General features: G+C 42.3%; 1 protein-coding gene across 8 annotated transcripts in view; it reads right to left on the bottom strand.

The window, feature by feature from the left end:
* LOC127450223 (butyrophilin subfamily 2 member A2-like) overlaps positions 1–24,284 on the bottom strand; it is a 145,373-nt gene that overhangs the window by 26,392 nt on the left and 94,697 nt on the right. For 2 of the 8 annotated variants that reach the window (XM_051714127.1, XM_051714125.1), the window contains exons 7-10: positions 13,154–13,261; positions 12,070–12,099; positions 11,794–11,826; positions 11,577–11,606 (exon numbers count right to left, since the gene is read on the bottom strand). The exons of 2 other annotated variants lie outside the window; for them this stretch is intronic. In XM_051714127.1, coding sequence (XP_051570087.1) covers positions 11,577–11,606; positions 11,794–11,826; positions 12,070–12,099; positions 13,154–13,261 — 201 coding nt within the window. Of the gene's footprint in view, positions 1–9,483; positions 10,563–11,076; positions 11,104–11,211; positions 11,257–11,576; positions 11,607–11,793; positions 11,827–12,069; positions 12,100–13,153; positions 13,262–24,284 lie in introns of all 8 variants that reach the window. 4 more of the 8 variants (XR_007898932.1, XR_007898933.1, XM_051714128.1 and 1 more) reach the window with 4 other exon arrangements.

Raw genomic sequence — 24,284 nt, forward strand, 5'->3', positions numbered from 1 at the left:
TGATAGGTGTGGGTGAGAAACAGATCAATATTTATGTCCTTTTTCCTATAAATTCTTTTCCAAGCCCAGCAGATGGTGATTTTCACTGAGAATGCAAATAGCCAAAAACACAAGAAGGAGAATGTGAAAGTGGAGATTTATATTAAAAAAGGAGTTACCTTTTGGTTTGTTCTCACCCAAAACCAACTGGATCACTTCAGAAGACATTTATTAAACCACTAGAGTCATTTGAATTACTTTTATTCTGCTTTCATGTGTTTTGTAACTTCAAAGTTTAGTACCTGTTGACTTGCATTTTATGGACTTACAGAGCTCAGATATTCTTCTCAAAATCTTTGTGTTCAGCAGAAGAAAGTCATACACATCTGGGATGTCATGATGATGAGTAAATGATGAAAGAATTTTCATTTTGGTGTGAACTATCCCTTTAAATTGAAACAATTTAACAAATATTTAAACATGAAGCTTTAAAGTCTAAATGTTTTAGCCTATAAAGCATTTATTTTTGGTTTGCATTCTGCAAGTAGTTAATAGTGAGGCAAACTTATGTGTAAATATTTCTGATTAGGTTAGCATAATTATCGTCTGTCATTAGCATGCAGCGGTAAAATGCAGCTTCTTTGGCATAGATAGATGACATTAAAGTGCGTTCCAAATAACCAATATTTGTGAGGCCTACACCTTTCAACCTTCCAAAGCTCTCACTCTGGAGGGTAAAGCCTTCGAAGGGATTAGGGAACAGGTGAGCCCTTGAGAATGGAGCATGATGAACATGCATGTCAGATACGTGACACGGAAGTGCACCCATCACTTGTAGACAATTAAGCAGGTCCTACAAATTTAGTATAAAATACCAGTACTCACATTCACTAAGTATATTTACAAAATAGACTAATCACAAAATATATTACAAAATATAGTTGAAAGAGCATGTTATTCGTAATCTTCCACATGCTTTTTGCGATTGTTGATTATTCACTTAAATGATGATATACGTGAAATTCCTGAAATTTGTATTATTCTTCATGCCCCACATCGGCCACCCCAATGAAAAACATCTGGACACACCACTGCTGTTTCGTCTAATGGTATTTTTTTTTTAACTATAACAGCTCCAGGTCACTATATGTTTTCACTGTATTGAGAAGAGCAGCATAAACTTGCTACCTAACATCTGCTTTTGTGTTTCATGAAAGAAAAACAGGATTGGAACAACATGAGGATGAGTAAATGGTGAGAGATTTCATGTGTGGGTGAACTATTCTTTTAAATCAGACAGAGTCAAACTGTTCTGGAGATTTACAACAGAAAAACATTAAATAATTATAATTTTTCCCTTCATTATGCTACATCTCTTTAATGTATTTTTCATAACCCTGCAATAGAGACATACCCTTCCTAAAAAACACTCTTCCTTGTTTTACTCTTTTCTATGTAAAACAGAAGCTCTGTCCTCCCCCACATCAGCTCTTCCATTTCCAACAACTGTTAATAATCTCTATTTAAAAATGCAAAAATATTACCTGATCTTGAATCTGTAAATCCACAGATAATCAGTAGAGTCGTATAAATGAACATCATCTCTGAAGGACACAAATGCTATAAAGAAAAAAAATATTACAATATTACCTTTGCCAAATTACCTTTGACTATTTCACACAGTCAACTTTGATCACTTTCTGTTAAAAGAAAACTGGTTAGTCTGGTGTTTAAAGTATTTAACATTAAAAATAATTACATTCAAGCTAAATGTTGAAAACATCTACCTGTCCTCAATTGACATTCATGCTTGACGTACACTGTTCAGGAAAAAGTCTTTCTCAACTTCTCAATTTCAATTAGTCCACAACTTACCTTAAACTCAGTGAGTGTTAATAATTGTGAGTCTCTGAATAAATTCTGTTTATATTACGTTCTTACAAGAACAAAGTAAGAATCCAGCATTAGACCTGCCTGTTTAGTTTTATTTTCTCATTTCACCATCTGAAGTGTTGTCACAGCCCCTCCCTTATAGATGATAAACAATGGACTGAAACCATTCTCTGTGTGCTGTTGATGGCAGATTACTTTAAGAAAGTATTATTTACGGTGGCCCAGAGGTGCACAACATAAAAAAATTTGCAAAGAAAACAAAAGTTCACAACACAATTAAGTTAAGCCACAACACAATTAAAACAACACAATGCACCTGGGTAGGGTTGCACCAGCTGTGCGTAAGGTCTTACGTAAGTTGGTATGTAAAGTTCACACTAAGGGCTTAGTAACTACTAGTTAGTTCTTAATTTGGTTGTACCACCTGTTCTTAAGGCAAGACTTAACTAGTAGGTCATAAGCTCACCATAAAGTAATGCATACTCACATATTATGATGTTTACCTGTATTTATCCAATAAGCAACCTTCAAATTTGTACACAGAAGTGTTAAACAGCCATGAACTTCAATCTGATCTTTTTCAAACCTTGTTTGCTTACGTAACTGTCAGCTGTAATATATCCCCATTAAAATACGATACGTAATAAAACAAGATTTGATAAATAGTGTATTTGCCCTGTGTAAATAACAATATATAGGAACTGGTATATAAAGTAAATAAGAGGTGCTAGATAAATAAAAATTAATACAACACGCTGGAAAAATAGTCATTTATTCATTTTAATATCTTATATACTGTATATTTTGAATGTGTTGAAACGAGGCGACGCACCCTGAAAACTGCCCCATTTGAACTGTTTCATGCTGAAGAGATGCTTAAAAGTAAGTTTTTTTCTCTCTCTCATAAATGTAAACGAGTGTAAATATCAACATTATACTGTATGTCGAAATGATTGATGCCTGTCACTCAAAACCACTATGCCACATGCCCTATAATTTGGAACAGAACTGACTTTGATTTTCAAGTATTTTTACATTTCAGCTGATATTTTTATTATATTTTATTTATACAGATTGTTAGATTGTTAGAGACAGATTTTTATTTTTTTTACTAAATTCAATTTCTTAAGTCTTAAAATAATCAAATCAAAAATAATATTTGGCAGCATGACATACAATTAAATGGCAGTAGAGCAGTTAGAAGTAGTTATAATTAGTTAAAAGTCAAAATGTAACTAATTGTACAACTAAATATTAAACTGTTAATAATATTAGTAATACACATTAATACTGTAATACCGTGGTATTTTTTGTGACGGTTATCATACTGTGAAAATCTCATACTGTTACACTCCTAGTGTATATAAAGTATACATATTATTATTATTAAAATACACATTGACCACAAATCATATGCCACCAATCCAGATTGAGTGGATGCCATGTGACACTAAAAGGGCAACGCTAATAAAATATTAAATATATTTCGATTATTGTGGACCAGCAGTGTCTGGAAATTATTCTAAACAATTCTGAAGCAATTCAGGTAAATATAAGAGGACTGTAAGACTTCTCAGTTAAAGGAGGAGGCGAGAAGCAGATTTTCTGGTCCAGGTAAGCGTTTTATTCTCCCCACTGCAGCAAATGCACTCTTTCAGGGCTCTCACCATGTTCAATAACTCAGTCTATACATAAACAACAACTTCAGAAAAATAAACTTTCATCTTTACAATAATAAGCTCTTGACTTCACAATCAGGTCTCTAGTGCCCAGGTACTCTCTCTCATCTGAGTGCTGCATGGCCCTCTTTATGCCGCTCTCCCCGTGCTCACTGAAATTAGAGACAGGTGTTAGACATAATTTGGCTCAGGTGTAAGCGCCCTTACCGCTTTCTCTCTCTCCGGAGAGATGCTTGACCACGCCCCCGCTGCTACATATCCCCACCGCCCGACTCAGGCCGGGGCGGCATCCGGCCTGCCTACCACTCCCCCCCCATTCCTGGAAAGGAAGTCGGCGACAGCCATCTGCGCCCCCGGTCTGTGGACCACCTTGAACTTAAACGGCTGAAGAGCCAGATACCAACGGGTGATCCGGGCATCAGTATCCTTAATGCGGTGGAGCCGCTGGAGTGGGGCGTGATCCGAGCAGAGGGTGAAGAGCCACCCCAGCAGGTAGTATCGGAGTGTGAGGACTGCCCACTTGATGGCGAGACACTCCTTTTCCACGGTGCTGTACTTAGTTTCCCTTAACGAGAGCTTACGGCTAATGTACAGCACCGGGCGCTCCTCCCCCTCCACCACCTGCGAGAGTACGGCCCCCAGCCCCCTGTCTGAAGCATCTGTCTGTAAAACAAAAGGGAGAGAGAAGTCAGGTGAATGTAAAAGCGGCCCCCCGCAAAGTGCAGCTTTAACTTGCGTGAACGCCCGTTGACACTGCTCCGTCCACTGGACCGGATCTGGAGCCCCCTTTTTAGTGAGATCAGTCAGTGGGCTGGTGACGTCCGAATAATTAGGTACGAACCTTCTATAATAGCCAGCCAGCCCCAGGAACTGTCTCACCCCCTTTTTGGTCTTGGGTCTCGGGCAGGTCGCAATCGCCGCTGTCTTGTCAATTTGGGGACGCACCTGCCCGTGGCCCAAGTGGAACCCCAGATACCATACCTCCACCCGTCCAATCGCGCGCTTCTTCGGATTCGCTGTGAGTCCCGCTCGGCACAGCAATCTCAGAAACGCCCTCAGATGTTGCATGTGCCGCTGCCAATCATTGCTATAAATAATGATGTCATCTAAATAGGCAGCGGCATAAGCTGAATGCGGTCTGAGGATTCGGTCCATGAGACGCTGAAACGTAGCTGGGGCTCCAAACAAACCGAACGGAAGAGTCACAAATTGGTGTAATCCAAACGGTGTGGAGAAGGCGGTTTTCTCACGGGAAATTGGTGTCAAGGGGATCTGCCAATAACCCTTCATCAAATCCAATGTCGAATAAAAACGAGCAGTGCCCAACCAATCGAGCAACTCATCAACGCAAGGCATTGGATATGCATCAAATTTAGACACCGCGTTGACTTTTCTATAATCCACACAGAATCGCACAGACCCGTCGCTCTTAGGCACTAGAACAACTGGGCTGGACCAATCACTGTGGGATTCTTCTATTACCCCCATATCAAGCATCGCATCCAATTCTTCCCGAACGATTTTCTTCTTGTGTTCGGGTAATCGATAGGGGCGGTTACGTACCACGACCCCCGGCTCGGTCTCGATGTGGTGATGGATGAGGTTTGTACGTCCCGGTAGAGGGGAGAACACATCTGCAAACTCCTGTTGCAACCTAGCAACCTCCGCGAGTTGGCTCGGTGAGAGGTGGTCTCCGCAAATGACCGGGGTGAACTGATTATGTTTTGAACTCACCTCTGATCCGAGCTCCACCTTCTCGGGAACTACCGTAGCCAACATCACGGGAACCGCCTCCCTCCACAATTTCAGGAGATTGAGGTGGTAAATTTGACGTGCGTCCCCTCTATCGGTTCGTTTAACCTCATAATCGAGATCTCCCACTCGTCGTGTGACCTCAAAGGGTCCTTGCCACTTGGCGAGTAATTTAGAGCTCGATGTGGGAAGCAATACAAGCACTTTATCTCCCGGTGCAAATTCCCTTAGCTGAGTTCCCCTGTCATACAGTCGGCGCTGTCGTTCTTGAGCTTGGAGGAAATTCTCCTGTGTTAGTTGCCCCAAGGTGTGGAGTTTTGCTCTAAGATCAAGAACGTACTGAATTTCATTTTTACTGTTTGAAGATCCTTCCTCCCAGGCCTCTCGCAATACGTCAAGCACGCCGTGTGGGCGTCGCCCATACAGCAGCTCGAATGGGGAGAAGCCAGTGGAGGCTTGCGGGACCTCTCGTACTGCAAATAACAGGGGGTCGAGCCATTTATCCCAATTTCTGGAATCATCGTGCACGAACTTACGAATCATGTTTTTGAGGGTTTTATTAAATCATTCCACCAGGCCATCCATTTGAGGATGGTATACACTGGTGCGAATCGATTTAATATTTAACAGCTCATACAGTTCGCGTAGTGTTCGTGACATAAATGTTGTGCCTTGATCGGTGAGGATTTCTTTCGGAATCCCCACCCGGGAGATTATTTTGAAGAGTGCCTCCGCAACACTGCGTGCTGAGATGTTGCGAAGAGGCACTGCTTCCGGATATCGTGTTGCATAGTCCACTAGGACCAATACAAAGCGATGTCCGCGTGCTGACCATTCTAATGGCCCCGACGAGGTCCATTCCAATTCTCTCTAAGGGGACCTCGATCAGAGGGAGAGGACGCAATGGCGCTTTTGGGGTGGCCGGTGGGTTAACCAGCTGGCATTCGCGGCATGCCGCACACCACCTGCGGACATCGCCACCAATGCCCGGCCAATAGAAACGGGCTATTAGACGGTTCAGTGTTTTCCTTTCTCCTAGGTGACCCGCCATGGGATTATAATGAGCCGCCTGGAATACCATTTCCCGACGGCTCCTTGGAATCAACAGTTGGGTTGTATCCTCTTTGGTCCGAGTGTCCTGTGTCACTCGATACAACCGCTCATTTATAATTGCAAAATAGGGGTATGAAAGTGCGATGTCAGGCTGGAGTCGTTGACCATCGATGACTCTCACTTGGTCGAAGGCGTGTTTGAGGGTTTCGTCTCGTGATTGCTCCAAAGGGAAATCCCCATCAGGGAATTCCCTGAGAAGGGGAGGGGCTGCAGCCTCTCCCCCTCTCTCGTCATCATGACGTGGAGCTGTCGAGGATGGCCCCGGCTCCGCCTCCCCTGCCAGAGCATCGCACATCACACATCTCCCTATTTTCATACAGGACCCATCCGCGCAAATTCCCTTTAATAAAACTCTAAAATCAGGCCAATCAGTCCCCAAAATCAGCGGATGGGTGAGGCGGGAACTAACCGCAGCCTCCACTCTATGCTTTTTCCCCCGAAATTTAATTGTCAGGGTCACCACCGGATACTTGTGAATATCCCCGTGTACACATTTCACCTTCACCGTTTTGGTTGTGACCAATGCCTCGGGTTGAACCAGGCGTTGGTGGATAGTGGTTTGATTACACCCGGTATCCACCAACGCTTGGTGAGTACCCCCCTTGACACTTACTGGTATCCGGTACGCTCCGGTCCGGTCGGGGGCAGCCTGTGGGAGGTCAGAGACCCGCACCACCATCCCCAGCTCCATCAGAGGGCACTGATCTCGGAAGTGGCTCGGGTCTCCGCACCTCCAGCAGGCCGGCCCAGGTGCTACACCCGCACTTGTGTCGGCGGGCGCCCCCCCCTGAGGGGGAGAGAGGCGGGCATTGGAGTAGGGGAAGGTGTCGCCTCCCACACCCGGGGAACTGGTCTCAGGGGCTGAGGTCCTCCTCATCTGCGTGGGGCAGGAACGGGACCTGGAGAGAGAGCAGATGAGAGAGAGAGAGGGGAGGGGGAAGAAACAGAGGGAGGAGAGAAAATGTAGGAGGGATCTTCCGCCCTCAGGATCGCCGCCATGTGGTCCTCCGCAAGTCGGATAGCTTCCTCCAACGACGCCGGGCGGTGGCACTGGACCCACTCCCTTTTGGCAGTCGAACTATGAACTGTTCCAGTACCACCTGGCCGAAAATTCCCTGGACGTCGCGATCCCCCGCTAGCAGCCATCTTCGGCAGGCGTCACGGAGCCGCTGGACAAAGGCAAATGGGTGGTCGGAGCTCTCCAACTTCAAGCTCCGGAAGATTTGACGACTTTCCTCCGGAGTGCGACCAACTCGTTGCAAGATGGCTCTATTTAAATCTCCGTAGGCCAGGAGGCTCGACGCTGGCAGTTGTTGAGCCGCGAGCTGGGCTTCCCCGGACAATAGTGGGATCAATAGGGCTGCCCATTGGCAGAGCGGCCAGCCCCAGATCTCGGCGGTCCGCTCAAACAAATCCAGGAAGGCCTCGGGGTCGTCCGCCGCCCCCATTTTCTGTAATGCTGGCGGGGGTAACAGCGTGGGAGTGTCTGGGGTCGCGGCTGAGGATGCCCCCTGGCTGAGGAGGCTCTGGATCGCCTGCCGGTCCTCGGCTTGAGCATGCATGAGCTCGACAAACCGACGGTCTTGATCTTGTCGGAGCTCAAGCAATGTCTGTTGGTGGTTCTGATGTAGGCTGGCGAGGGCTTGGAGGATCTCCGCCAACTGGGAGGACTCTACGGGGCAACTTCCGTCCATCTTCAAACCTTTCCGGGTTTCGGCACCAGTGTAAGACTTCTCAGTTAAAGGATGAGGCGAGAAGCAGATTTTCTGGTTCAGGTAAGCGTTTTATTCTCCCCACTGCAGCAAATGCACTCTTTCAGGGTTCTCACCGTGTTCAATAACACAGTCTATACATAAACAACAACTTCAGAAAAATAAACTCTCATCTTTACAATAATAAGCTCTTGGCTTCACATTCAGGTCTCTAGTGCCCAGGTACTCTCTCTCATCTGAGTGCTGCGTGGCCCTCTTTATGCCGCTCTCCCCGTGCTCACTGAAATTAGAGACAGGTGTTAGACATAATTTGGCTCAGGTGTAAGCGCCCTTACCGCTTTCTCTCTCTCCGGAGAGATGCTTGACCACGCCCCCGCTGCCACAAGGACTATTTTAAAATCTGTGGTAAAATTTCTTGTAAACACTTCCTGTATTAAATGCATGAAAATAATTACTCATGATGATTCTTATGATTTTAAAATAGATTTTATTTTCACACTACATGTATTTATCACGATACAAACAACTGCAACACAATGAACTGTAAACTGTTAAGAGAAAATGTAACATTGTTTGATTTCTGTGCATGCCCTTAGATTAAATCCTGCAGTCTTTTCTGAATACTGTAGGAAAATGATACAGTAGATCTGCTTTGTTCTTGTCTACTGAAGTCAGTAGATTTGATATGCAAATTTTAAGAAAGGAAAGGTAAGGACATTTTTGATACTCAGTATTATTATTAGACTATTAGAATTGTTATTCTCGGCTGTTCACAAAACTGAACGGAAATTATAGATCTGCTTTGTTCTTATAATGCTTAAATACTATAAAGTCTCTTGAACATCAAAATGATTCAATGACTCACTCATTGCACATAAGACGCTCATTTGTCACCACCTAGTGTTCACTAAACTAGTCAAAGAAACTGAACAAATTTGTGAAACAGAAGCAAGCCACAACAAAATGCCCTTTATTTTTGCAGCTAATTCTACACAACTGTGCAGATAATTTTCTATACTTGAATAACAGCAATCAGGAAGTAGCACACTACACACAAACACAGATAGAAAACTCCAACAACGTTACACACACAAAATACCACAGAGTCATAACAGTACTTCATATGTGTAAGGTCTATTACTGGCACCTTTAAGTAACCTTGAAGAAAAACAATTTACATTTTTAATAATTATTTAGTGATAAGAGACAATTACTAACATCAGTGGAATCCAGACAAACATCAGATCTTTTTAAGGGAACATGCTATGCATGTTTTGGGCTGGATATTGATTCCTGTAAATTAGAATATAATATCTGCTCAACTCTCTCTTGCGCTTTCTGCTTCACACTCAGACCTCGTGACCTCTCCACTCAGTTTCCTTTTTCTGACTTCGTCTTGTTTGACAATACAGTACAGCGGGATAAGATTTCAGAAATTAGCATTAGTTCAGTCTTAATCTTAATTTCGGTTAATACAAGATATTTACTTATAACATTCAACATTTATACAATTTTTATTTTATGTACTCATTTTATTTAATGTATTCATTTGTTTTGCATTTTAAAGATTTGCTATTCATACAAATCTACAAGTTGTGTCCAATCAATATCATGATTGATAAAATGTATTACTCATTTTGGGTACATTAATGTATCCCAAAGATCTTTTGTGTGCCTTTAAATGTACAATTATATTTTTGTTCCACTTTTGGTGAAAAAGTGTACCTTTTTGTTTTTGTTCAAACACATATGATACCAAAATAAGGGTACCACTCCAATGACAGCTTTGTACTTTAAACAGTGTATTTGTTTCTGAAAATGTATAATTTTTTTTTTATTTTGTCATCTTTGCTGTTGTAAATACACTCATCTGTAAATTCATCTCATTAGGAATCATTACAGATGATCAGTGGTTCAGGGTTTTCATTCCAATCATAACCTAAACAAACAAATGGATACAGTTTCTCAGTGAAAGACTGACCAGTGAAAGAGTAGATATGAGACTTGTCCTCCACATCATAAAAGGAGACCAGACCCTCCTCATAATCCACAAACACACCCACCCTCCGTGGCTCCACACTCAGGGAAAGAGAGACAGATTGAGAATCACAAGCCCAATATATCTCACATCTCAGCTGCACAGTCCAGTATCCAGTCTCAGGTTTCAGATAAATCCCCCCCTTCCTGTTAATGGATTCTCTGGTGACTCCTAAATCCCACTCAGTTTGCCCCGTCACCTGCACCTCAAAGTAAAAACACCCTGAGGAGAATCCTTCCTTTCCAAGGATGGCAAGATATTTATCAAATGTGTCACTTTGCTCATTTTCTCTATTGTTCACTTTTATTGATCGTGTCTTTCCGTGTCTCACTTGTTTTCCATCATCAGATACAGTGAGACGTGGATGAGCTGAATCAGGATCCAGAGTCACATTCACTGTTAAAAAGATTATTCTGCTTTAATGATGTGTAACAACAACAACAATAATAATAATAATAATAATAAAAACCTCATGGAGACAATTAATTAGATAAATCACTTAAATGAATCAAAACAACACTAGGAGTTACAACAACAAGAGAATAACTTAACACAGGTGATAAACATGAACAGAACAATCAAAACACTGCAGAATATCAGTAATACCTGTAGATATCAGAGAGATCACTAACTTAACATGTGACAAATGCATTGTTTTATGTTTCTTTCGTTTTTATTTTTATTTACAGTTAGACATGTTTATATGTATAGATTTATTTTGTGTTGCATACATTTTTGATCCCATTCACCCAGTGACAGTTCCCATTCTACCAAACTGTTTCAAAAAATGTTTTTCTGTAAAAGATTTTCCTTGCAGTGATCATACATCAGGATAAATTCAGAAACTACAGAATCTCCTTTACTGCCTGCAGCTCTGTAACACTTTATGACATGAGGACTGTTTACTCACCTGCATGTTTTCTGAAATGTGTGAACACTAAATACAGACAGAAAGTTTGGAGTTAAACAGAGTTCAGAATAGAATTCCTCTTCAGATCAATAATGAGATTAATAATTACATATAGAGACAAGAAAACAAATTCACCATATGGGATAATCCTCTTCTGTTTCTGTAAATGTTGATTGAGTTCTGAAGGAAGTTCAGAATAAGGACAAGAGAAAAGAGTATTAAATTACATCTTTGTTTCACTGCACAAAGTAACAACAGCAACAAACTTAAAAGAAAAATTACAACAATTTCTGTGTTTTAATTTGAGAAAATATTGATAAAATTCAGCAGAAAAAAAAAAATAAATCCAAATGGCAACATCTTCAAGCCCTTGAATTAATTTTGAATCATGTGTTTATATGATACACAGTGTGTTTTAATTAAATATTGAGTAAAAAATACTTTAAAATTAATAATGAATTAATAACTTAATATAATATCTGTTATATTAACAAAATCACCTTCTTGAATTCTCCTCTTCTTGTTTAAATCTAATGAATCAAATATAAAAAAACAAGAAATATCAGATAGTTTATACATCTGAAAACCTGTGAAATCAAATATGATCCATTCTACTTCATTTTAATTACACACAGTGTGTGTTAATTAAATATTTTGTAGATTAAAACAGACATAAGAATCCATAATTAATAACTTAATAGTTATATAAAAAATCACCTTCTTGAATTCTCCTGTTCTCGTTGTTTAAATCTAATGAATGAAATACAAAAAATAAAAAAAATAAATAAAAACAAAAAACAAGAAATATCAGATAGTTTATACATCTGAAAATCAGTGAAATCAAATATGATCCATTCTACTTCATTATAATTACACTCAGTGTGTTAATTAAATATTTTGTAGATCGAAACAGATTGTATAATTCATAATGAATGAATAACTTAACTTAATAGTCATATACTGTAAAAAAAATAAAATTAAATTAAAAATCACCTTCTTGAATTCTCCCCTTCTTGTTTAAATCTAATGAATCAAATATAAAAAAAACAAGATGTCAGATAGTTTATACATCTGAAAATCTGTGAAATCAAATATGACCCATTATACTTAATGATAACTACACTCAGTGTGTGTTAATTAAATATTTTGTGGATCAAAACAGATTTTATAATTCATAATGAATGAATAACTTAATAAAGTCAAATAAAAATTTACCCTCTTGCATTCTCCTATTCTCATATTGTAAATCTAATGTGTTGTTAGACAGTGTATGAAACTCAGTTGCTGTAAAATCAAATATAACTAGAGCTGCAACTAACGATTATTTTGATAATCGATTAATCTTCGATTATTTCTTCAATTACTTTGATAAAAAAAATATATATATTTCCTGTATTTTATTAAAATATGATTTATTTATTTTTATTTTTTTTTTATTTTTTTTTTTATTTTTGTGCAGGTAAAAAATTAACTTAAAGTCAAACATACAATTACATCAATGTTTGTTTTCTCTAGCAGTGTTTTTCATGCTGAATTCAAACACCTCTGTCTTAAACTTTGATTCATTTCTTTTTTAATTCAATCATCCAAATGAGATCATAATATTTTTATAATAGCTGTTGGTTAAGTTTCAACTAAATGATGGTGGATTTTAACTGAAAGGTTAAACTGCTCGTGTATTTGTCATAAATGTCAGGTCGGAGCATTTGGGAAGTTGTTACAGCAATATCGGGGTAAGATGACATTGTCATATATGCACAATTATTTGTTGCTGTTTTACATGTTGCAATTTTAAAGAATTTATTAATAACAATTTTTCTTGGCCAATACAATGGTTTGATATATATATAATCTGTGGAAAATGTTTGTTTACTTTAAATCAGCATCATGTGTTTTCATTGTGGCAAGTTCCCCATCAACAACATGCTCAGCTATGGGCCATGTTGACACAAAAGTTCAAGGTGGGTAAACCTTGTAGATAAAGTCACTGCAGTAAAAACTGTTACAACTAGCCCTGCTCTCCCCTATTTACTCAAATTCATTACATGTAATATGTGAAAACATACAAGAATTTTACCTCTGTGTTTATGAATAAAAGCTGCAATCAGTATTACAACGATCACACTGAACACAACTGCAACTGAAGTCCAGATGACTGACATCCTCCATGAATTAAACGTTTTACCTGAAAAACAAAAACTGTGATTCAGCACTTTGAGCACATTATGTCCAGTCAAACATTCAGTATAAGAATATTAAAAATGATAAAGTTGTATTTTTAACGTACATTTAATGTTTGTTTGTTTTTTGTGTAAATATAATGATATAAATTGACAGAACAGGTGTAAATGTACTCAATGATGTATGCATCCAATGAATCTAGTAAGAAAAAAAACAAAACATTTTAAAAACTTTTTTTATGTTTTCCCCAACCACTGTGATGCTGTCCAAACACTGTTCATGTTAACTCAGGGCTCATAATAACACTTAACGGGTTTTAAATCAATACACTAAATGAGTACAATACATTATTTAAGGAATATCTGATATGGCTGACGTTGGAAAATTGAAAATCATTCAAATCTGTATGAGCCAATGAATCTAAAAGACACCAGACTCAAGCACTGGCATAGCCGCGGGTGGGGCTGGGTGGGCTGGTGCCACCCCTTTGAATTTCAGGTCCACCCAGTTATTGTTGTATGCCCCTGTTCCACCAATTGTCAAAAGTTCACTGGCCTTGAACCAGGAACTGCTCATGTCAGAGTTTGTTGGGTGAGGTAATGTCAGCACCAAAGATTTTAAAACAACAGCAGCTCAAAAAGCAAAACCAGACTGCTCTCATTATAACTATATAAGCTATTTATACTGTGAAACATGATGTGCCGATGATACGCATTGTTCATTTGACGGGCATCCCGTATTGTGCAGCTCTATAACCACTTTATTTTCAGCGTTTTATAGAATATTTGTAACAAATGTCATAAATGAGAATTGATTGCTATGACTTTATTAATTATAGGCCTATATATTTAAATTATTTCTAACTTCTTAATCAAAACTAGATCGAGCTGAGATAAGATACTGAATTAAATAACTTTTGATGTTAAAATGCTCTAAAAAAATCATAAGAATCTAATCTCCATCCACTTTATTTTTTAAGACAAAAAAAAAATGTAATTACAAAAATAATATGTATGAATTGATTATGAATTTTATTCATTTTAGCTATTTTTTTTTTTTTTTTTTGCATCAAAAGCAGCTCAGGATGGCACAAATAAGCAGTGTTGGGTAAGTTACTCTAAAAATTAATTAATTACTAACTACTAATTACATCTTCTACAGTGTAATTATATAACTGTACTAATTACTCTGTCTGAAAAGTAATTGCATTACTTAATTACTTTCTAAAATCCTGATCAACCTCGACCAGATGAAAAATACAAGGACAGACATGAAACTGTTCTTTTAATTCATTCAAATAAATCACATAAAATCAAATAAATTATTCATGAACTGGCCAAAGAATTTAAGGGGGCAGCGTTAAATTAGAAAACATACATTTTAACATTAGATGTTAAACTTCGATTTTAAATTCACTTTTGTTTTATATAGAATTGTTATAGAGTCTATACAGTATTTATTTCAATTATATCAGAAGTAACTGTAATTAAATTCAGAGTAATCCCTTACTTTACATATTTAAAGGAAAAAGTAATTTCATTACAGTAATTAATTACTTAGTAATGCATTACACCCAACACTGCAAATAAGCTACACTGAAAAAAATCATTTTGGATGCTAAAATATTTTCTCAAAACTCCTAATACTTTTAAACTCCAGCCTCTTTATTTTCCCTGTTTTTCTCAAATAAAATGATGTTATTTCCAAATATCAATGAAGTTTATTTGTCATGATTTAGGGAAACACTCACAGGTGTAGATAGGTCAGGATATTTATCTACTATACTTAATAACAAAATGCAGTCCTCTTGGGAGACAAAAAAGTGTGTGTACAAGCATGAGAAAGAGACTAAATGTAAGTAAGTATTTATTAAAAAATTTTTATGAATAGATGTAAAAAAATAAAAATAAAAAAAACATCATAATATCATGTGAAAAGCCACAGTTGATGCCTGGGTTAAAACTGACCTGGGAACGCAAAAGGTATAACTATTTTTTTTAAATGGTTATATTTAATATATACTGGCAGCCAAAAGTTTGGAATAATGTACAGATTTTGCTGTTTCGGAAGAAAATTGTCACTTTAATTCCCCAAAGTGGCATTCAACTGATCACAAAGTATAGTCAGGACATTACTGATGTAAAAAAACAGCACCATCACTATTTGAAAAAAGTCATTTTTGATCAAATCTAGACAAGCCCCATTTCCAGCAGCCACCACTCCAACACCTTATCCTTGAGTAATCATGCTAAATTGATCATTTGTTACTAGAAAATCACTTGTCATTATATCAAACACAGTTGAAAGCTATTTGGTTCATTAAATGAAGCTTAACTTTGTCTTTGTGTTTGTTTTTGAGTTGCCACAGTATGCAATAGACTGGCATGTCTTAAGGTCAATATTAGGTCAAAAATGGCAACAAAAAAAAAGAAACAGCTTTCTCTAGAAACTCATCAGTCAATCATTGTTTTGAGGAATGAAGGCTATACAATGCTTGAAATTGCCAAAAAAAAAAAAAAACGTCTTGGTTACTTGCGTAACCTCCGTTCCCTGACTATTTCCCCCCCCCGATGACAATGTGTAAAATAGTTTTAAACATAAATAATAATAATGGCACTTTTGTGAAATATTTTTTGATATCATGATGACTCGAATGCAGAATGCAGTCATAACAGTAGCCCAGTAAAAGCTGTTTTATTTTAACGCAGGGTTTATTTTAAGGGTCGCCATGTTGTGATCGCATGACCAGCTGGATGTAAATTACTATATCTTGCAACTTGCCTGTTATTTAATACTTTTGTTCACAGAATACATTAATCATGGCTGACTGCAAAGAGCATATTTTCTCAATTGCATTGATAAATGAAAACGTCATGGTTACTGGTGTAACCTCCGTTCCCTGATGGAGGGAACGAGACGTTGGTGTCGATGTAGTGACACTAGGGGTCACTCTTGGGAGCCCGAGACACCTCTGGTCTTTGATAAAAGGCCAATGAAAATTGGCGAGTGGTATTTGCATACCACTCCCCCGGACATACGGGTATAAAAGGAGCTGGTATGCAACCACTCATTCAGGTTTTATGCTGAGGAGCTGAGACAAGATCTGGCCATTTCAGCGGGTAGTTCAGCGTTGTGGCAGGAGGGACACAACGTCTCGTTCCCTCCATCAGGGAATGGAGGTTACGCAAGTAACCAGGACATTCCCTATCTGTCACTCACTCGATGCTGTTTCGATGTAGTGACACTAGGGGTCCCTATACAAAATGCCGCAACTGGCTGAACTGTGTTACGTGAACTGGCGGTGGGTGATGGGCAGACCACTGTATGCCTCATAGCCAGCGCACCATGCAGACACGTAACCTCCCCCAACACTGTTATGAGTGTCGAACGGCCCTTTGGGACAAGTCGACTACCCAAAAGATAGAGACGGGCTAGCTCAGTCGTGGCCTCTTATCCCCTTTTTTTCCACTCCCTAAAAAAAAAAGGGATTATCCGACTGGGCTGACCAGGTCTAATCGGGGGGGTGTCCCTCCCAAAGCGAGGACACCGCGGAGACCACACCTCGTCCAGAGAGGGGGATATTTAAATGGAAATATGTCACATGGTCTTGCCGAGCTATGTTGGAAGTATGCCATGTGGAGAAGTCCCTTGGTAGGTCCTACCCTATGTGGGAGGAGTTACTACAAGCATGGAGACTGGGGCAGAGGGGCCTCTGCCCAAGAAAGACACAGTTTGCCAACAGGGAAATGAATTAGTGGAAGATATACGTTGCATGGGGTTACCTACGGGGAACCGCCACATGCGGAGCACCTACCCCAGTACAGGGCTTTAGTTAGCATGTGTACTGGACCGGCAGCGAGTCTCTCTGAACACACGACTGCCACAGGGCTCGGAGGAAGTCAACCAGGGAACACAGTTTGTGAACACTACTGGGAGTTAAAGGTGCACATCTTCAGCTCAGGGGAGGTGAAAGGTGCTACGTGCAAGCGATACACCCGGACTTACCTGCTTGTGCGTGCCACTACACAGGATGAAACTGGTTCCACCCGGAGGTTGTAGAACCTCGCAAAGGTGTTGGGAGTTGCCCAGCCCGCTGCTCTGCAAATGTCTGTTAGAGAGGTGCCCCTGGTCAAGGCCCAGGAGGCCGCTACACCCATGGTAGAATGGGCTTGTAGCCCTACTGGGGGCGGCACATCCTGGGCATGATATGCCATTGGTATGGCATCAATGAGCCAGTGGGGGATCCTCTGCTTGGAGACAGTGCTTCCTTTCCGCTGTCCACCAAAGCAGACAAAGAGCTGCTCAGAGACTCTAAAGCTCTGCGTGCAATCCAAATAGATGCGTAAAGTGCACACCGGACACAGCAACGTCAGGGCTGGGTCTGCATCCTCCTGGGGCAGCGCTTGCAGGTTCACCACCTGATCCCTAAAAGGGGTCGTGGGAACCATGGGCACATAGCCCAGTCAGGGTCTCAGGATCATTTGAGAGTAGCCCGGATCGAACTCCAGGCACGTTTCGCTGACAGAGAACACTTGCAGTTCTCCTACCTTCTTGATGGAAGTGAGTGCAGTCAGGAGGGCAGTCTTCAAGGAGAGTGCCTTAAGCTCAGCTGACTGCAAAGGCTAAAAGGGGTCTCTCTGTAGACTCTGAAGAACTACAGAGAGGTCCCATGAGGGAACAAGGCACGGTCTGGAGGGATTCAGCCTCCTGGCACCTCTTAGGAACCTGATGATCAGGTCGTGCTTCCCTAAGGTCTTACCGTCCACTGTGTCGTGGTGTGCTACATACACCTTCAAGGTGGAAGGGGACAGCCGCCCTTCCAACCTCTCCTGCAGGAAGGAAAGCACCAATTCAATTGCGCATCTCTGGGGAAGAACAACACTTAGCGAACAGACGCCACTTAAAGGCATACAGGCACCTCATAGAGGGGGCCCTAGCCTGAGTGATCATGTCTACCACTGCAGGTGGTAGACCGCTTAGGTCTTCTGAGTCCCGTCCAGGTGCCAGACATGGAGATTCCAGAGGTCTGGTTGCGGGTGCAAGATGGTGCCCCGTCCCTGAGAAAGAAGGTCCTTCCTCAGGGGAATTCGCCGGGGGGGGGGGGGGTTGGTGCTGTCACGAGGAGCGTGAGGTCTGAGAACCACGTGTTGGTGGGCCAGTAGGGTGCTACCAGGACAACCTGCTCACAGGGTCTGTGTAAGTAGGCTCACTGGGGAAACAAATATTTGCGCAGTCCAGGGGGCCAGCTGTCCGAACTAACATCTGCTTGCCCTGGATCAATGGCCGGAACCTCCACAGAGTGAGCAGATTTGCCAGCAACTCGAGGCAGTCGATGTGCCAACGCACAACACGGGCCATCCATAAGCCGGCGGCTGTGTTCCCTTTGCAAACAGTGCCCCAGCCCGTTTTGGAGGCATCTGTCGTGACCACAACGCGCATGGAGACCTGCTCTAGAGGAACGCCTGCACGTAGAAATGTGATCTCGGTCCAAGGGCTGAAGAGATGGTGACAGATTGGTGTGTTGGCCATGCGATGTGTCCCGTGGCACCATGCCCATCTCGGGACTCGAGTCTGAAGCCAGTGCTGAAGCGGTCTCGTATGCATCAACCCAAGTGGAGTGGCTACTGCTGAGGATGCCATATGCCCCATGAGCCTCTGAAAAATTTCAGTGGAACCACTGTTTTCTGTTTGAACGCCTTCAAACAGATCAGCACCGACTGTGCGCACTCGTTCACGAGGCGCGCCGTCAAGGAGACTGAGTCCAACTCCAAACTGAGAAAAGAGATGCTCTGAACCGGGAGGAGCTTGCTCTTTTCCCAGTTGACCCGAAGCCCTAGTCGGCTGAGGTCCCTGTGTGCACACAACACATCCCGAGAGTGAGCTAGGTTTAGCCAACCGCCGGGATAGTTGAGGATGCGAATGCCTCTGCGGCCTTCATGAAGACACGAGGGAACAAGGACAGACCGAAAGGAAGGACCTTGTACTGATACGCCCGACCCTCGAATGCAAACCGCAGGAAGGGTCTGTGTCGAGGTAGAATTGAGACGTGGAGGCACGCATCCTTCAGGACTACTGCCGCGAACAAATCTTGATGCTGGATGCTCGCTAGAGTGCGTCTTTGCATCAGCATCTAGGAAGGGAGTCTGTGTAAAGCCCGGTTCAGTACTCGCAGGTCCAAGATTGGCCGCAACCCACCGCCTTTTTTCGGTACAATGAAGTAGGGACTGTGAAACCCCTTCTTCATCTAGGCCGGAGGGACAATCTTGTCAGATGTACAAGCGGGTGGGGCCTCGTGGCGGGGTGGAGCCTGAGGTGCCACACCGTGTCGTGGCCGTGCTGAGTTCAGGGACATCGAAGTACTTATCTGACTCCTTGTGACCACCCCCGGGGGACAGGGGAGGAAAAGGCCTGTCCTCATGACCCGTGGAGACTGTCACTTCGGGGGCAGATTTGTGCCACAGCTGGGCGGTCAGGGGCGGGGAGACTGGTGGTCATGATGACAGCTGTGCACACTGGGTATGTGACCCAGGGAACAAGGAAACTGCTCTTGCTGAACTCTTGGGTACTGCAGCCAGTTGGGCATGCAGCGCAATTAAATGCAAAGGTAACAAAAAGATTCTCCTCCTGGCCCTCGACTGGGGGATGGAGTGGTCTGCTTACCAGCTCCAGAACAGCAGGTTTCGTCGTCCCTGGGTCGCCTGTCTCAGGGGTGCTTCAAAGCCTTTCACGGGTTCTTGGCGGCCGCGTGATGGGTGGCGTCTGCTTCCTGCAGTGGGCTCCACGCCAGGGCCGGGCCGCAGGGGCGGGCTGCGGCAAAGCAGGTGCAGTCACTGCAAGGGGACGCCCTTGGCGACAAGCAGACGGGATGCAGGATCTTGAGCCGTGCTGGGGTAGGATGTGCCAGATAACCTCCATCTGCTGCTTCACTGCTGGGAACTGCTGGGCAAAGTCTTCGGTGTCGCCGGACTGGCCAACTTGTGAAATGGGGGCAGCAAGGAACCGTGCCTTTTCGGCCTCTCCCATCTCGACCAGGTTGAGCCAAAGTTGGCGCTCCTGGACCACCAACATGGACATCGCCCGCCCGTGACCTTCATCACCCGGAGAGCGAGGTCGGTCGCCGAGCGCAGCTCCTGCAACAATCCCGGGGCGGAACTACCCTCATGCAGTTCCTTTAGCACCTTGGCTTGGTGAACTTGCAGGAGAGCCATGGCGTGCAGGGTGGAGGTGGCTTGTCCAGCGGCACCATAGGCCTTGGCCGTCAGAGACGACATAAACCTACAGGCCTTGGATGGGAGCTTTGGGCGCCCGCACCAGGTGGCGTCACTCTGCGGGCATAGGTGCACCGTGAGCGCCTTATCCACCGGGGGGATTGCCGAATAGCCCTTGGCCACCCCACCATCGAGGGTAGTGAGGGCGGGGAAGCTGAAAGATCGGGACCGGACAGTAAAAAGTGCCTCCCAGGACCTTGTCAGTTTTTCATACACTTCCGGGAAGAAAGGAACGGGGCAGAGTGTGGCTTTGAGCGGCACCGTGAGCCCAGGAACCAATCATCGAGCCGCGAGGGTTCAGGGGAGAGTGGACGGTTCCACTCTAGCCCGATGCTCGCGGATGCCCGGGAAAGCATGTCATCATCTCAGCGTCAGCCTATGACTGGGCGACCGCACCTGAAGGGAGGAGCCCAGCTGAGGCTTCAGCATCTGACTGGATGAGCCCACACTCCGATGCTGCGCTCGAGAGCTCATCACCTTCGCGGGCTCTGAATAAGAGGTCGAACTCACCATGAGACTAGCCGGCGGACTCATCCAGAAGCCTGATCAGGGCAGACGAGCGTGCTGGGGAATGGGAGGTCCGTGGGGGGACACCTGGCGGAGGTGGTCCCATTTAGGTCCCCAAATCGCCCCCAGTGCTAGCCGCGCTGGCCTCATACCCGTGGGTAGAAGGACCGAGGCGGGGAGCCTCTGGGGTGGCTTGCTTTCTTACGAAGGTAAGCCGCGACCGCATCGTTGCCATGGACATGTTCTCGCAATGAGTACATGACCCATCCACGAACGCTGTCTCCACGTGAGCAGTGCCCAGACACGAAAGACAGTGATCATGACCATTAGAAGGTGAGAGATAACGAGCGCAACCAGCAATATCACACAAACGGAAAGTCATCTTTAAAAAGACATTCCGTGTGTGCTTCTCATTTAGAGAAATATACTCTTTTATTTCTGCCGAAGCGCCCAGGGGCATTCTCTGCAGTGCACCAGTGCAGAGGGGGGAGAAGCCTCTGAAATGCACCGTCAGATCCAGCAGATGTGAATGAACAGTCGTGGGAATTCAGCTCAATGAGCATGACCGTTCAGCTCCGAAGAGAAAATCTGAATGAGTAGTTGCATACCAGCTCCTTTTATACCTGTATGTCTGAAAATATAGTTTTCATTGGCCTTTTATCAAAGACCAGAGGTGTCTCAGGGCTCCCAAGAGTGACAGATAGGGAACTGAAGGTTTCATACAAAGGTGTACACTCCAGTCTTCAAAGACAAAGGACAACTGGCTCTAACAAGGACAGAAAGAGATGTGGAAGGCCAGATGTACACCTAAACAAGAGGATAAGTACATCAGAGTCTCTTGTTTGAGAAATAGATGCCTCACATGTCCTCAGCTTACAACTTCACTGAATTCTACCTGCTCAACACCAGTTTCATGTACAACAGTAAAGAGAAGACTCATGGGTGCAGGCCTTATGGGAAGAACTGCAAAGAAAAAGCCACTTTTGAAACAGAAAACAAAACGAAAAGGTTAGAGTGGGCAAAGAAACACAGACATTGGACAACAGATAATTGGAAAAGAGTGTTATGGATCTAAACCACATTGAGCTTTTGTGGGATCAGCTAGACAGTAAGGTGCGTGCCACATCTATGGCAAGTGCTACAGGAAGCGTGGGGTGAAATGTCACCTGAGTGTCTGGACAAACTGATAGCTAGAATGCCAATGATCTGCAAAGCTGTCATTGCTGCACATGGAGGATTTTTGATGAGAACTCTTTGAAGTTGTTTAACATAAATTTTTTTTTTTTTCAAATTGTAATAGTAATTTTTCACGTTATTAATTTCCTGACTATACTTTGTGATCAGTTGAATGCCACTTTGGTAAATAAAAGTACCAATTTCTTTCCATAAGAGCAAAATCTGTACATTATTCCAAACTATTGGATGCCAGTGTGTGTGTGTGTGTGTGTGTGTGTGTGTGTGTATATATATATATATATATATATATATATATATATATATATATATATATCTTGAATATATATATATATATATATATATATATATATATATATATATATATATATATATATATATATATCAGTGTTGTAGTACTTGAGATCGAAGGTCTCGGTCTCATCTCAGAATCAGCTGCATTTTAACTCGTCTTGTCTCGGTCTCAGACAAAGAGGACTCATGATTTTATTTCAAGACCGGTCAAGACCACAACTGTGGGGATATCACTAAATTGCCTGTACATTGTCTGATTTATTTGTTAATATCATTATTATGATTGGATGTAAAACTTCCTGCTTCAAATGCAAGCAATAACTTGACTCATTTCTAATTTGAAATTTTTGTTACTTTTAACGGCTGTCACCCCTCCCCGCCCCCTTCACACGCACTCCAAGAAAGTGAATGCAGGAGACAGGAGAAGAAACTGTGACTGTCTGAGAGATGTCAGCTAAATCTTCTGTAAATACAATTTGGCTACCTAAACCAGTGTTTCCCAAACACTGTGCCATGAAAGATTGTCAGGTGTGCCATGGAAAATTATAAAATTCCTCAAAATAAATAAATACTGTTTTTTTCCGGTATTTTAATGATGCATAGAGACAGTAGAAGAGTTTTAAAGTTGCCAATTCAGTATATTTTCCATTACAAAGTATTTTATGCAACCAGTTTAAATATTTTGTCCATCATAACATTATTGTTCTAACAAACTCTAGTCCGCTGTCAAACGCAGCTCCTCACATGCCCACAAAATGATGCTTCATCATGACACTTGTAGTAAAAACATTCAGTCAGTGAACTGAATGAATGAATAGAATACAACAGGTGTATTGTTTTAATCAAAGACTAAAAGCTGCTCTCGGGTTCTTAGTGCCTTCCGGATTCAACCTCTGTCAGTGCTACTTGTGTGGGTTTTTTTCTCTCTCTCCATCAACAACGCAATTTTGACCCGGTGTGACTTTAATTCCAGAAAATACAGTAAATAAATAAATAATAAAAAATGTATTTGCTGTGCCACTGCAAGAATTCATTTGCAAGAACAAATCTACAAATTAGAAAAGACACAAATTTGTTGGTTTTTCATTATCCAATTAGTGCTCTTGGCATCTGTGACATCATTATACTGTGTAATTAATTAATTAATTATATTTATTTATCACACATTATACATTTGCACATATACAGTGAAATTCTTTTTTTTTTTTTCCCACATATCCCAGCTAAGCTGGGGTCAGAGTGCAGGGTCAGCCATGTTACAGCACCCCCTGAAGCAGGTAGGGTCAAGGGCCTTGCTCAAGGGCCCAACAGTGGCATCTTGGTGGTGCTGGGGCTTGAACCCCTGACCTTCTGATCAGTAACCCAGAGCCTTAACTGCTGAGCCACCACTGGCCCCATCCTATGTTACTACCTATGTACCTATGTACCTATGTTACTTGCGGTTTTTTTACATAGCTGAATTTCAAACATTACGAGTTCATGCAACTAAGACAGAAAACATGGACAAGTTCTTGAAAAGGGAAACTATTGACGATGGTTATGTGGGATAGTGGTGTGCCATGGGATTTTTTAATCGTAAAAAGTGTGCCGTGGCAGAAAAAAGGTTGGGAAACACTGACCTAAACCACAAAGAATTCATCTGCAAAAAAGCATCCAAAAGAAAACACAGAGCAGTACATAAATTCTGCAATGCAATGCTTACCGAGGTGGCTGGGACCACGTCAAACTTTTATTAGCACTTAGAAAGGAAGCATAAAGAACGGT

The sequence above is a fragment of the Myxocyprinus asiaticus genome, chromosome 13, assembly GCF_019703515.2.
Source record: "Myxocyprinus asiaticus isolate MX2 ecotype Aquarium Trade chromosome 13, UBuf_Myxa_2, whole genome shotgun sequence".
NCBI classification, from domain to species: domain Eukaryota; kingdom Metazoa; phylum Chordata; class Actinopteri; order Cypriniformes; family Catostomidae; genus Myxocyprinus; species Myxocyprinus asiaticus.